The sequence below is a fragment of the Carlito syrichta genome, unplaced genomic scaffold, assembly GCF_000164805.1.
Source record: "Carlito syrichta isolate Samal-C Ts95f unplaced genomic scaffold, Tarsius_syrichta-2.0.1 Scaffold305207, whole genome shotgun sequence".
In the NCBI taxonomy this organism is placed as follows: domain Eukaryota; kingdom Metazoa; phylum Chordata; class Mammalia; order Primates; family Tarsiidae; genus Carlito; species Carlito syrichta.
In genome coordinates, this window is record NW_007249303.1 from 16,384 (window position 1) to 32,087 (window position 15,704).

The following is a 15,704-nucleotide window of genomic DNA, read 5'->3' on the forward strand; positions in this document are numbered from 1 at the left end:
ACTGCACTCCAGCCTGGGCGACAGAGTGAGACTCCAACTCAAAACAAACAAACAAACAAACAAACAAACAAAAAACCTCTTAATTCTGGGATAGTTTGTTCTGAATTCTCACATTTGTCAAGTGTCTTTTAGTTGGTTACATTTGTTTTCTCATTTGATCCTTACATCAATCTTGTAGTACACAAGACAATCCTACCAGCCCCATTTTACAAATAGAGTAGCAGAGGCCCAAAAGGGAAAAAGAAACTACAATTTCCACAGGGCCTACTGAGCAGCAAAACTGAGACCCCCTCCTGGCTTCTAGCCTAGATATTTCCCCCTCTGGACTGCCACTTTGCTATGTGCACTCTGCCTGCTGGGCTCAGGTTCTCTGAGCCACCCAGCAGGTCGAGGTACTTCAGAGGCCTTATGGAGGGTTAAAGTTACTGCACTCCAGCCTGGGTGACAGAGTGAGACTCCAACTCAAAAAAAAAAAGAAAAAATTTTTAGAGATGGGCTCTCACTTTGTTGGCTGGTTTTGATCTCCTGGGCTCAAGCGATCCTCCTGTTTCAGCCTCTTGAGTAGCTGGGACTGCAGGCACATGTTGCTGTGCTTGGCCTCCATACCTCTCTTTTAGTCTCCTGGCTCTCTGCAGGCTGATTTTATCTGCATTTCAAGAGTGTGTTTCTTCACAGCATTGACTTCCACAGGGTTTTGGCTTGCCCACCACCATTGATACCCATGCTCTGTGACCTTCCCCCAGCTGCAGCTCCTTGGTTGCTTTCTTTTCTTTCGGTAACCGATTCCAAATTACCAGGAGGAACATCTGATGCTTGCCTTGGCTCTGGGGCAGTCTGATCTAGCTGAAGCCTGTAGGCAAGCTACCGAGCAAAGGTTTTTCAGCACAGTAGATTGATCTTGCTGAGCTTTTGATTGTCATGTCCATACCGTAAGAGGAGGAGGTTACAGTGGGTCTCTCGTGATATGTATTAATCTACAATGCTGCTGCTATTTCTCTTCCCTCCAGGAAGTAATGCCTGTGTGCCCAGACCGTGCAGCCTGCTGTGCCTGCCCAAGGTCAACAACAGTAAAAGCTGCAGGTGTCCAGAAGGTGTGTCCAGCAGTGTGCTCCCTTCTGGGGACCTGATGTGTGACTGCCCTCAGGACTATCAACTGAAGAACAACACCTGTGTCAAAGAAGGTGTGTCCCTTTTTCTTTTCTGTCCATGACCCTCCTTCCCCTCTTTCTCCGTGCTCTGCTTCTTTACCTTTTGGGGCTATTGGGAAAAGTTCAAGGTAAAAACAAAATCCTCCAGATGTTGGAATCCTGGTTTGGGTTCTAAGGCCTGTGGTACTTTAGTCCTCGTTCAGAGCAGTCCCAAACTGTTCAGTTAAACAGTAGTAGCTGGGCTTTTTTACTTAATGTCAGATGACCCAGGCTTTCTTAAAGGTCTACCTTTTTTCCCTTTTGCTTCTCTCTCTCTCTTCATCCATCCCTCCCATCTAGGTTCCCCACTGTCTCCTGTGTTGTACAAGTTGGACCTACCCAATTTGGAAAAATAACTAGTGTGACTCCTTCCTAGGTGACTGACTTTCTCACCCAGAGATTATCCATCCTCTTGCCCCAGCCTAGCCAGAAATGCCCTGAATTTTGAGACCAAAGTTTCCAAAGTGTTCTGAGTCTTGGCTTCCAAGCTGTGACCTAGTGGTTGTAGCAGCCTCACACCTACTCCCTCTTTGAATTTGAATATATAGATTTTAATACTGTCCACTGAAAACATGTTTTCTTTTTCTTTCCTGTCTAATTTTTACTTTTGCCACTTCCCCAGCCCCCAGCCTTATATTTCTATCAGCAAGGTGGCTCCTGGAAGGACGCCTTGCCATGAAATGCCTGGAATGATAGCCAGAATTTCTGCTTTTTCTTACTCCTGTGGTTATATTTGCTTTGTAATCCTAACCTCGCTTCTCACAGCAGCCTGAGTCCAAGGCAGTGAAATGCATAATAGAAGCCTTATAGTCCATCTTCTTTAAGAAATACAAATGGAAAAAAGATGAACATTCCTTTCTTAGGAGACAGAGACTTTCAGGCTCTGGGTGTCATCTTAAAGCCATTTGGAAAGAAATAGAGTCAACACTAAATTCCAAGAGGAGGGGATAAAGGCTTCCTTCATATTCTCCATTAGAATGCCTTTGAGTATCCAAATAAGAGGCCTGTTGTCACATGTCCCTGACCCAGTTTACCAAACGATGCATTTTTTTTCTGTAAGGAATTTTAAGTGCCTGCTTTAAAGAAGTTATGGAACAGAAAACATTTTTCTGAGTATGTACAGAAAATCTTTGAAGCTAATTTGGTTGATAAATTGAATATGTATGAATACATACAACTATATATATATATAAGGTATGGCTGTAGATATATTGGATATGCATGTCCTAATAGTGTGTAGACACAGACCATTAAGGAGTTCCTTGTATAGTTAGTATTTCATAATATTGATGATGTACTACTATATTCACTACCCAATAGACTCAACTGATGTCATCATTCTCCTTTTATATCATTGTAACTTCCTCCCAATATTCTTTCCAGCCTTCCTCTCCTCTGCTAATTTAAATTAAAAGAAGAAGCAGGCTGCTACTCTGGGATGCCTTCTTTTCTGTATATGTATGTGCTTGGCATTCCTCCTCTGCCTTTACCACCTAAGGCATCATGTCATTTGAGGAAGGGAAATGGAAACTCAAAAGAGAAAGTTCTGTGGTCCAGCAGTAAGAATAATATATTGGTTTCATTTCCTCCCCTGCCCATCCCTGATGGCTAGAGAACACCTGTCTCCGTAACCAGTATCGCTGCAGCAATGGGAACTGTATCAACAGCATTTGGTGGTGTGACTTTGACAACGACTGTGGAGACATGAGCGATGAGAGGAACTGCCGTGAGTCTTCTGCCATAGCCTGGTTATCAGGATGTGATGCATTTACCATTCTCAAGAGGCTAGTCAGCAATTCCTGGGCAGGGGGCCTAAGGTCTAGGTTGAGACCTGTCCATTATTGGTGATACCCATCTAAGTTGATGGGGGCTTGGATGACAGAGAAAACATTGCTGCGTGTGGGTGTGTGTGCATGCACTTAATGTACAGTATTAGTATGATGTACAGTATTAATATTTGACATATATATTTTAAAAACGCACAGAAGTTGACTACTTATTACAAGAAATTTATAAATAAGCATCACATGGCTGAAACTGAGCTGGTTTGGCAATCTGGGCTCTAGTCTTGGCTGTAATAAATCTGGGCTCTAGTCTAGTCTGACTCTGTAATAAAACTGGTTGACTTGGTGGGGGCGGGGACTGGGTGACATTCTCTGATTTGTAAATTCCATATTCAGTCTTTTCAGGGATGAGAAACAAGTATTACCTGTATGGTATTCCAATTAATTGATGTTGGCTATCTCCCAGGCTCGAGAGAGATTATTTTCATTGATTAGTAAAGCATAGTTTGACTTAGAATCTGGAGACATTGGTATGCGTGCTATGTAAATGTCATCTTTGGATGTATAATTTTAAAGGTCTAACTACTGAAGTATGTTACTCTTATTAGCAGGGTTTAAATAAAAACAACTACTTATAATGAATCATTATTCACTACAAATTCCCACCATCTCTTCTTCACTTTATTTTTAATAGCTTTGATGTTATTTTATAAGGAGACGATTTGCCCTTTTGTCAGTCATGCATTCAGTCACCAAGTACTTATCGAGCACCCTGTGTTCCAGGCTCTTTGCTGGGCCTGGGCATATATTGATGAGTATGGTGGAAACTGGAAGTTCACTGTCTGAAGTGGGAATCAGAGAAGTAGGCAGGCAGCTATGAGTGCTGTGTTGGGGAACTACCATATGCATATAGGATAAGCATTCAAAGAAAACTTGGGTGGGCACTAATGAAGAGCCCTGAGGGGTGCTTGGGGAGGACCAAGCAGAGGTGGAGGGAAGAAAGTTGTAGGCAAGGGAGCAGCATGTGAGGAAGGCATGGCTGTTGAGAATGTGGGTGGGTGCAGGGGAGCCAGGTGAGGTGAATGGGTGGGCAGGGCTCAGGTCGTCAAGGGCCTGGTGGACTTTATTGGAAGAGCAGTTGGGAACCATTGATGGGCCTCGATAAGATTTCACCTTTGGGAAGATAAGCAGCAGGCAGACTGCATTGAGATGAGAGAAAGACCAGAGTCAGGGCAGCCAGAAATCAAGTCAGAAGACCTCTCTTTCAAATATTTTATCTTTGGCAGTCCAGGAGCTCATTTGTCAATTTGTACTGTAAGAACAGATTAATGGGTAGCTCTAGATACTCCTCTGGCCCCTGGCAGTTGTATTTAGCCAGTCATCCATGGTGTCTGTGCCAGCCTTTCCCATGCCACTTCACCCAAAAAGCAACTTGAGGTGTATTCAACTCATTAAACTTGTCTGGGCCCTGCAATTCTATAGACTGCCCTTTTTGGCTTATAAGAGGTTATTTATGAAGCCTTTTCTTAATCATTTTCCTTTGGCTTCAGTGGATGCCTTTCACATCAAGGAAGAAGAGCTTATTTACTGAGTGGCAGGACTGGACTAGCCTCTCTGTGTCTTTCACTTCTGCCTAAGGGCCTGTAAAACTTTCTCTACCCTCTAGTTACAGGAAGGTGTGATATTTGTGGGCAATATCCACAGCTCTCTGAAAACACTAATGCTTATTAACAGCATTGAAGCAGATAATGGCAAGGGTTTATTACATATCAGGGTGAGGGAGGAGATGCTTCTTAGAATTAACATGCTGCAAGAAAATTGCCCAGACATAATTAGGTATGGTGGGAGCAGCAAGGTGCAAGCCAGGTGACCTCATATCCAATAGCTAAGGACATAAGGCGCATATCATTCCTCCTTGTGCCCTTGGGCTTGGCTTCCACTAAATGGACAAGCTGGATCTCATATTGGCTCCAAGATTTGAGAGAAATGAAGACCTCCATCTTTTGAGACAAGGTTGCCTCCCTCAGTGGCTTCCTCCTACCCGGGCCCTGAGCTCTGTTGCTGGCTGTACAGTTTTCCGTGCAGATTTTAAGCTCTTGCTCTGCATGGAATACAGAACTGGCTCTTCCCTCCTCTTGGCTTGTTGTGAATGTCAGCTGGCATTGACTTTTCCGAGGTGTACTTTCTGCTCTGCTGTCTCCCAATTCCACTTGGCTCAGGTCCCCACAGGTCAGATGGGGCTGAGGTATGGAGAGGAGAAGGAGGGATTTAAAATGCAGAGCCTGGGAATTAAGAGAGAGGGGCTTAGCTATGTCTTCATGTGTGTCTCCCTCATCAAGGAGGTCACTAGAGGAGGAGAGAGGCATGTGTTCACAGCCAGGACTGCAGAAGAGGTACTGGCCGTGACTGGCTCCTGACTCCATGGGGAGCCGAGTGAGGCACCCGTCAGCTGCCAGGGAACAGAAGAGGAGGGGGGCATGAAGGGATGCAGGAGGGATATTGCCAGTAGATTTCCCTCCCTCTTAAACAGACTCCTCCAGCTGGGTGGTTGTCAGGCACTCAGGGTTTTGACGTGAATCCCCTGTAGTCTTGTCATTTTGCATTCATCCCCTGCCTTCTACCACGAGCTCAATTACAGAGAAGAAATGGAGCCTCAAATAAGAGCTGCCGGGATGTCTAACAGCAGTGTTGCCGTTTGGCATTTCATTGCGCAGCACACCCCACCCTCCGTCCCAGGATTCTGTTCTGCCACATTTTACCCTCTGTGTCAGCCCTTCACTGTTCCCCAGAGCAGCCTTCCTTCCTCATGCCTTCCTTGGAGGGTCTAGGGATTATGCTTAAGCACAGGAGATTTCTGTTTAGGAAAAGGAGAAAGATCTAATTCTGTATTAATTCTGATGCCCAGAGGGGCATGAGGAATGATGAGGAAGAGAAATGATGTTTGTTTAGAGTCGATCATATCTACATCCTATTTAATAGGCTCTAGTCCCAAACTTGTTCCCTGATTTGTTTTCATGATGATGCTACCAGGTAGGGGGCGGTTTCTCCATTTTATGGTAGAGGCACAGAACGGTTAGATTAAATAAGTTGTAGGTAGTAGAATCAAGATTTAAATCTAGTCTTTGTGACTGCCACCTCAAGTACTTGGCCACATTACCTTACCCTCATTTTACTGTGAGGAGCTTCATTCAGGATTAGGGTGGTTAAAATTAATTGCCCAAGGAAGATATGGAGCTAGGATTTGAAGCCCAGTCTTGACTGACTACAGAAGGAGCCCTTGTTCCCGCTACAGAATTCTGCCCCACACTGCCTTTGCCATCTGTATGATGAGGTGCCAGCTTCCTATATGAAATTAGATTCCCCTAATTGTAATTTTGTAGATAAAGTTATTTCTGCCACTTACTGTCTGAAGGGATCATAGGGGGTAATCTAGCCCATCACTCTTTCTCCCAGCTGGATGACAGCTTCTCACTTTCCTCTGCCCTGTTCTGATCAGGAAGCTGTCCACAGAAATATATGCCCTTACTTCCTTTGGTTGTAAATTTCAGGTTCTTGTGCAGTTATTTCTTCTATACGTTTAGGTTTAATTTCTATAACTGCAACTAAAATCTGCTTCTATTTTTTAGATTCGTTTCCCTGTAGGATATTTGTGTCTGAGGGAAATTAATTGTATTTAATGAGTATGTCATCTTTCTCTCCCATTTTAGCCACCACTATCTGTGACCTGGACACCCAGTTTCGTTGCCAGGAGTCTGGGACTTGTATCCCACTCTCCTATAAATGTGACCTTGAGGATGACTGTGGAGATAACAGTGATGAAAGCCATTGTGGTAAGGAGGCACAATATCCTGAAATCTCGCTCCAGAGAGGGGGTCACCATACTCGCTCACTGGGGTTTACCAGTGGTTGGGGTGGGTTGGAAATGGAGGGTGTCTGATGACCATTTCAGGATTCATAAGATTTTTGAATGACCACTCCGTCCACCTAGTAGAGCTGAGCCATTTTTTTCCTCCATTCAGTTCTTAAAGAACCTGTTTGCTATTTTTCTTAAGGATTCTTAATTGTCTTCTGCTGGAGACAATTCATACAGCGTTAAATAGGACCCTAGATTCATGGTTGGGAAAAATAGAGCCTATACTCAGCTCTGGTCCCTTATTTACTCTTGTATTAGCCTTTGTTTTCTAATCTGAAAAATGGGGAAATGGCCCCTGCTTTGCTTTGGAGAGATGCTATAAGGATGAAAGGTGATAGAAAGGAAGATTTCTGAATGAATTCAGGGGATTATTAACAGCTGTGCAGACATCGTCCACACCTCAGAGTGTGTGTGAGATTAGCCTCCTGAAGACAGATCTGTACTTTTGTGAACTGTTTTTCTTTTAAGCCAATTTAATTCAATAAACTCTGTTAAAAGTCAGCAGATGGCATAGGCATTGACTGAGCATCTGTTTGAGTAGAATTGTTTATATTTAGAAAAACAGTAGGTTATAATTGCAAGAAGTGATAGAGATTCTTTAGTCCAATCCTTTTGATTTCTGTATTGAGTGACTGGGGTCAGTAGAGGTCAGGGGGCTTACTCAAGGTGACACAGTTTGTGTCAGAATGGGGAACTGGGGCCCACGTGGACTGTTTGCTAATTCCATGCCCTTTCTGCTGTGCAGGACTGCCTTGTTGGTTTCATGAGACTTATCTTAGTTAATAGGCTCTGGTCCCAAACTTATAGTTGCTGACTGTTGAAGGAGACATTATGCAATAAGCGTAGTGCGCCAGACTGTGGAGGCATGAGGGGGAAGTGAGAATGGAGACCAGACGCTGACCCAGACGTGGTGATGAGTCGGCCTGGCTCTGCTGGGCTTTCTCTCTCTGTCCCTGGTGGCAGGTTCAGCCACGCCATGCATGTGCACGTGGACAGGCTTGCTTTCTTATGAGCAGGTGGTTTGACTCACAGGACTGAAGTAAAGAGGGCAGGTGCTGCTGGTAAAGAATCTTAACGCAAATTAACTAGCATACCAGCCGGGACCACTTTCACATGGAAGATACTTATAGCCTGGCTCTCAGAGGAATTTTTATTTTTTGTTGTTTTAGATTGGAAAATGTAGTTTATTTAGAATGTGAATTAGACGAAAGGAGATTCACCTCCCCAAGGTAGGAGAGGGGACCAAGGCTAGGAAACATGGAGGCCGTAGCTCAAAGAGCCACATGGACACACCAGAGTTTAACAAAGCAATGACCCTTTTAAAAAATTACATAATTTTCCTTCATCAAGTGCCAGAAGACATTTTCTTGATATTGACTCCTGTCTTTCCTTCATCCCTGCCATTTCCCCAGCACTCTCAGAAGGTTCTTCCCTTAGGAGGAAGAAAACTCCACATGATTCCAGGTGTCATCTAGCTCACTTGCTGGGCACACATTTGGCCATTAAACAGTTCCAGTCCCTGCCCTGGATCCCCTGTTCATGGCCCATTCTTACCAGTTTGTCCTGAATCCATTCCAAGATCCTAGTTAGTCCCTTCCTCAGGTGCTGGTCCTCTTCATTAAGTCTCCAGACTCTTTCCTCACAGATACTTGATTTGCCAACTCTCTTATCAACCGGTCTCTTGAGGAGAGCGACTGGGACAGCTGCCCTGGGCCCCACGCTTGGCCACTCCTGTTGTATGAGGTTTTGTAAATTTCATTGGCTTCTATGTCTCAGTCCATTAGGGCTACTATAACAAAATGCCTTAGACTGGATAATTTATAAATACTAGAAATCTATTATTATTGCAGTTCTGGAGGCTTGGAAGTCCAAGATCAAGGTGCCAGTAGATTGAGTGTCTGGTGAAGGCCTGACCCTCATAGATGGTGCCTCCTCTGCATCCCCACATGTCAGAATGGATGAACCGCTCCCTTGCACCTTTCGTAAGGTCACTAATCCCACTGATGAGGGCCTTGCCCTCATGCCTTAATTACCTTATAGAGGCCCACTTCTTAATGCTACACATTGGCAATTAAGTTTCAACATATGCCACCTCTTAATGCTACACATTGGCAATTAACTTTCAACATATGAATAAGTTTAAGCATTTGAATTTTCCTAGCCTCCAGAACTATGAGAAATTTCTGCTGTTGATAGATTTAGACCATAGCATTCTGTTTTAATGGTCTTCCCAGATGCTTTGAAAGCCATTGCCAGGGCAGCCTCCTTATCTTGGTCAAGCTGTACTCGTTTGTTTGCACCAGACCCCCATCCTTCTGGAGACAGCATGTCCACCTGCATCCTGGAGCTCTGCCCACAGAAAGTCCTGAGCTGTGTTTTCTCTGCTTTGGAAGCTCAGCTCTAATCTCACTTTCCCTGAGCTGAGCATCTCAAAGTGATCAGCACATGAGGACCTCTCAGTATTCATAGTCTCATACCACAAGCTGTTTCTCTAGGGGTCTTCTGTTTCTTGGAAGTTCTACTCTCGGCCTCCTCACTGCTTCCTAATTTCCTTCCCATCATAGCAAGCATAGAAAATGATAATATTTGTGGAGTGTGCTGGGATAAGTACACAAGGCTGCGCTTGACAAGAAGCAACTGTGAGAGTTTGAGGGTATTAATATTTCAGCATACCTGTAATGCATTTACAGTATACTCATTGGAAACTATCTTACATGACCCTCCATTGGTTGAACATCTCCTCATTCATGCTATCTGTTGATAATTAGTGATGATGGATCCATTTCAAACCTTTATGAGCTTTGACACTAGAGATGGTATTCTGAGCAAGCTTTTGACCTCACATCTCTGTTTGTGATCTCGCCTGCAGAAATGCACCAGTGCCGGAGTGATGAATACAACTGCAGCTCTGGCATGTGCATCCGTTCCTCCTGGGTGTGTGATGGGGACAACGACTGCAGGGACTGGTCTGACGAAGCCAACTGTACTGGTCAGTACTTCCTAGACTCAGTTCACGGCACTCATTTGTTCATGTACTTGTTAATATCATAGGCTCAGTTAAACGCACTCATCTCTTCATGTTCTGGGTAACATTATAGACTTAACTGATTGTAAAATCTAGGCTCTGAGAATTGGCTTGGACCTTATAAATCAACTCGTTCCTTCATTGAGGAAGTCTAAGAAAAAATGTCAACTGACCGAACAGTGTGATATAGTTGTTGATTCAGATTCTGGTTCAAGCTTCTTATTTCTTCAGGACCAGTAATAAAGAGTTCACAGATGAGCCATGGTGTAGGAACCATACTTTGACTAGCACCGAACTAGTTCATGTCTTTTAAATGAGGTGTCATGGGGTTGCCTCAACAAAATGAAAATGAAAATGTAAACTGTATTTATACCTGTTTTGGGTAAGATTTTATTAAAAATAAAACTGGAAATAACATGAATTTGAGAAGAGTGATAGGTGGTGTTATGTAGAGGTAATGTTCTAATTATTTTATTGGGTTCCTCATGTTCATTATTTCTATGAATGAATGAATGAATGAATGCATGCATGTTGGCCATATACATTATGGTGGGGTGGCAGGGGCAGGGCGGGAAGGTGTAGTGGGGAACACAAGGAGTTGGGAAGATAGTGAAGGAATATAAACAAATTCCCTTTGATAACCATTCTTTGTACCCCATAATATATTCAATTATAATTTGTCAAAAATAAAATAAAGCAGATTTTATTACTCTATGAATAAATTTACTCTGCAGTCTCCTCTAGACATTGCTATTCAGTTCTATCTTGGAAACCCTCCAGTGATTTGATTTTGGGCAGGGGAGATAAAGATGTTTCATTTAAGTATTTTATGGTCAGGGCAGATCTGCTTTTACATCCTGATAATTAAGGCTCCACTTGGCAATTCATTGTTGAGTCAATTTCCCAATCACCTGGTGTCAGTCATTAATCATGTGACTTATTGGAGTGACTTTTGAAACCCACGTCTTAACCTATTTTGCCCCAAGAGTACTCTGATATTTTCTACACTGCCCGACATCTGGTGCCTTAACATTTGCCTATTGATTTGTAAAAGCAAATACAAAGAAGGTAGGTCTGTTATATCCCCAATTTAAATATAAATAACTGTGCATTATGCTCCGGGGTAGATTTGGTTCCCAAAGGATAGAGATGACCTTGCTTTTTTTTCCATTGTATTCTCTGCAGTGCCCAGCACATAGTAGAGTACATACTCAGGGAACCCTGCAGATTGAGCGTTTTTCCCAATTGCCTCCCTCCATTTGTTTTACTTTGGACATGACCTTATATGGTCTTGAGGGAGTAGATGGATCTCCTCAAATGTCATATACACACACAGATCTGTCCCCTTGTAAAGCTCACCCATATCCTTTCTGGTTCACGCTCAGTGTCTGTGCCTCTGCTTCTAGAAAGACTGCAGGAATATGTCTCTCTCTGTATACTAGCATGGCCTGCAGGAGGAGGAAAAACCAAGGTTCATGGAAGAACTGCTGTCAGCCGAGGAAACACATGAGTGTTGTTTGAAAGCTTTGTGTTTGGATGGATAATTATTAAATTAGAAAGGTGCACTTGAACATTTCAGTTTGTCAATTGTATTATGACTGAACATCTTGTTAGCACAACTGTGTTAGTCAAACTTGTGTTTCAGTAGTGAGTGCCAGTCCTCCAGAGTAAATTAATAACTTCATTTCTATGTATGGACTTGTCAAAAACTCTTGGTTTTATCCCCAGTTTTCTTCTGGCAAGGCTAACTGGAGAAACCTTAGAATCCTTGGTTCTCAACTGCAGCCTTGTTCCAATGGCTGTTCTTCCAAATCTTTTAAGGATGATTTCCCTTCTCCATCATTTCAAGATAGTTGGAGGTTGGATGTGAGCTCATGATAATGTGTGGCATGATACTCACTTTTCTGACCTACTAAGTTGAGCTATGAACAACTCCAAAAGAAGTAGGTCAGGCCAGCTGACCTCCTGTTGGCCTCAACTGGGATACACACTCTGTACTGTGTGTGCTCTTTGCTCTTCTTGTCCCCACATCTGATTTCTGATTTTTTGGCTGTTGCCTTTAGACATTTTATGTGTATTCTTAATATCTTTACCTTCTCCTGGATATGCAGAGACTTGAATTCAGATGGGTCTGGGTCTCTAGGTTTGTAGTAATTTTCCGTAAGTATTTTGATGGAATCCTTTCATTTCTTTCTGGCCTCTTTTGTGCTGATTTGAATTTGAACCTGTTAGGTTATCTGTTCAAATGACAAGAGGCATTCTTTTCTTTCTAGTTATCTTGATTTTTTTTTGGTCACTGTTGTTATGAAGTTTCACCTATGTAAATGTGGAATTATTTTTATTTCTCCTCCCTGAGACTTTCTTTTTTTTAAGATCTGAGAATTTTTTTTTTTTTTTTTAATCAGTTCTGGGAAATTACAGCTACTAACTCTTCAGCTATGCTTTTTTGCTATTGTCTGGTCTAGTTGTCATCAGTTGCTATTAGCCGTTTGTCAGACTGCCTCATTCTGTTGTTCTGTTGCTTCCTGTTTTTATACTTATTGTCTCTTTAGCACTATGTGCTAGAATCTGAGTTACTTATTTAGGCTTATCTTCCAGTTCAACAATTCTCTTTTTAACAGAATCTCATCCACTGTTTCACATATCCATTAAACCTTTTTTTTTTCCCTTTTTAAAAAATTTCCATTAGCCTGTTTTTTGTGTCTAGAATTTTTATTTGGTTCTTTTTCAAATCTGCCTTTTATTTTTCAATATCCTTTCTTTATACATGATGTTTTTTCTTCTATGTCATTAATCATTCAGATTGTTTTTAATTGAGTTTTTTTTTCCTCCTACACTTCCTAGTAGTCCAGTGTTTTGTAAGAAATGAGGCAATACAGCTGGGCTCGGTGGCTCAGCCTGTAATCCCTCGCTTTGGGAGACTGAGGTGAGTGGATTACCTGAGCCCGCGGGTTCGAGACCAGCCTGGGCAACTTGGCAAGACCTCATCTCTGCAATTAAAAAAAAAAAAAAAAAATCAGCCGGGCATGATAGCGCGTGCCTGTAGTTCCAGCTACTCGGAAGGCTGAGGCTGAAGGATCGCCAGAGCCCAGCAGGTCGAGGCTGCAGTGGCCGGGAACAGCCACTGCACTCCAGTCTGGGTGACAGAGTGAGACTCCAACTCAATAAAAAAAAAAAAAGAAATGAGGCAATACTTTCTTGGTCATAGTACTTTAATTAATCTGTTCTGTTTTGCCCTTCTCATATTTTAGTGCATTTGATCAAGTGTTCCAGCAGGTCTTCATGAGTCAGGAAAGATCTGTCTGAATCAGAATAAGTCGTAGGATAATGCCTTATATTAGAAGCTAATATTCCATTTTCTTGATTGTTTACCACATTAACCTCACCATATTTACAGTTACAAATGAATCCTACTTATCAAATAATTTTTCTTTTCCCCAATATTTTAGTTTGAATTAAAATCAATTTCTTTCATTCTTATAATTAATAACAATTATTTATTGAGCATGTATTATTTACCAGGCACTCAAAATGAGAGCTAGTAAGTTACTTGGAAAATAGGAAAATCCAGGAAAAGAGCATATGTTTTGCATTCCAGTCATACCTGGTCACTGGATGAAATTGTGCAAACTGATTCTGTGATGGAATTTGGAGATCTCAGACATACCTCCCAGAATTGTCATTTAGAAACTCCACTGGCACTCTGAAATTGTTTTCAATTAGAATGAAATACATAGGCTGAATAACAAGTAGATTAGTATGACAATCAGTTTAGGCAAGTTTATATTTTATGAAAGTGTGCAAGGCTTTGGTGAGGAGTTTTTTGAAGCTTGTCAGACTTATGACACCAATAAATCAAAAGTATTCCAGGCGATGGCTGTTACTGGGGCAGAAACTCATGTAACATGCATGATACATTTATTCCTCTGATCAGAGATAAGTATATTTTAAAAAGATGTTTAATGGATTCTGAGTGCCAAAGGTTATAAATATTGAAATTTCCTGTGGACTTATATACATGCTACCAAATACTACCTTGGTCTTCAGAGAGATGAGAAGACACAGATTGAAAATCAGGTTCTTTGTATTTCTGACCATTGCAAAAATAGTCCCAAATTCAGTAGAGACTCTAGAGGACAATCCAAGCTTATTTCCCCAGACCTTGAGTAGCTTATTGCCAACAGTCGCAATTAAATAAAAAACCATAGTTTGCCCTCAACAACCCACTTCTGTTTGTTTTGCCTCCTTCTGTTGTGAAGACATCCTGTCTACACAGTTAAACTAACAGAGAGCCCATCTATCTAGATTATATTATTTTATGCTGGTTGTAAACAAGGCCAGTCCTGGCTTTCATTCAGCAGTGAACAGACACAAACAGCTTTCTGTTTCAGAGGAGGAAGAGGAAATCTGATGGAGAAAGCAGTTAGTAGTGTCGATTGGGTTTGAGGCAGATATTGTGCATTTGAACTAGTCTTTGAGCAAGATTTTGAGATGTTTCTAAATGACTTCCAGGTGGCCTCAGTCCATGTGTGCAAAAGAGGCTGTTCATTTGAAACAGTGACTCTCTGTTTCACTAGCTTCTTTTTTTTCTTTTAGTGATTGTAGTGGACTCTATGTATTGTTAGCTGGTAGATGTTGCTCTTGACTCTACAGAAAGTTGTCTTAACTTCTGGATTCTAGATTCTAGATTCTGGGGCTTGCTTTCTTTGTGATTTTACATGATTTTTCATAATTGAAATGAAGTCATTTTAAAAAAAGAATTGTAAAGTCATGGTCTTTCAGAGCTTAGAAGAGCTCTTAGATGTCAATGTCAGGATGATGAAATTCAGACTGCCACACAGTGGCTGGACCAGGTCTAGAACTCAGCCTCCTGAGCACACACCATCTCTCCTTATTTCACAGTGTCTGGATGAATAAGAGGATTTATGTGAGAAGATAAAGTACCAAGGTATAGTAGAAAAAGTATAGGCTTTATACTTGAATTGGCTTGTTGCCATCACTTATCTATAAATGTCTTTATCTCTCTAAGCTTGTTTCGCACTTGTGAAAGGGGAGCAATACCTCATAGGTTGTTGTGAAGAGTGAGTGGCCTTTTTTAATCATGTGCATCTGTTCCTGTGTAATGGCTTGTGTCCCCTTGATAAAGCCATAGGCTGAAGTCATTGGCCACTGGGAGAGCTACCCTCCACCATAAGGTCAGCCCCAGGTGCCCAATTCCCCACTGAGGAGGAGGAGGAGGACTCAGATGGTCCTGAAGTTCATGCCTTCTTACCTGGTACAAATCTCTTTTCGGTCTACCCCCGCTTAACAGTTGGCGGAAGATGGAGATGAGGAGGGTGTAACTGTCTCTTCTCTATTACAGCCATCTATCACACCTGTGAGGCCTCTAACTTCCAGTGCCGCAATGGACACTGCATCCCCCAGCGGTGGGCATGTGATGGTGACACGGACTGCCAGGATGGTTCTGATGAGGATCCAGTCAACTGTGGTAAATGCACATGCTTTGGCTCCCATCGGAGAGACCCCGGTGTCTGCTGTTCAGAGAGAGAGCCAGCAGATGGGCTAGGGAATGAAATACTGTTCTACTGTGCCCGTATTTCCACTCTGACAGCTAAACAAGCCCACCCACTTTCTGTGTTGTGTTGCCATATGATATATTAGGGAGTATTATATAGTAGTAATTTTCAGGCAAGCAGTTTGCCCACACAAACAAAATATATCAAATGCTTTTTTTATACCAAATATTTTCAAGGTTCTCTGTCCTTATCTTTTTGCCAAACATACCAAATTTTCAT

At 42.3% G+C, this 15,704-nt stretch overlaps 1 protein-coding gene across 1 annotated transcript in view; it reads left to right on the forward strand.

Moving 5' to 3' along the window:
- The window catches only part of SORL1 (sortilin related receptor 1), a 77,791-nt gene that overhangs the window by 15,850 nt on the left and 46,237 nt on the right, over positions 1-15,704 (forward strand). The window contains exons 7-11 of the mRNA XM_021714079.1: positions 1,008-1,181; positions 2,800-2,913; positions 6,679-6,801; positions 9,754-9,873; positions 15,272-15,397. Of these exons, the coding sequence (XP_021569754.1) occupies positions 1,008-1,181; positions 2,800-2,913; positions 6,679-6,801; positions 9,754-9,873; positions 15,272-15,397 (657 nt within the window). The remainder of the gene's footprint in view (positions 1-1,007; positions 1,182-2,799; positions 2,914-6,678; positions 6,802-9,753; positions 9,874-15,271; positions 15,398-15,704) is intronic.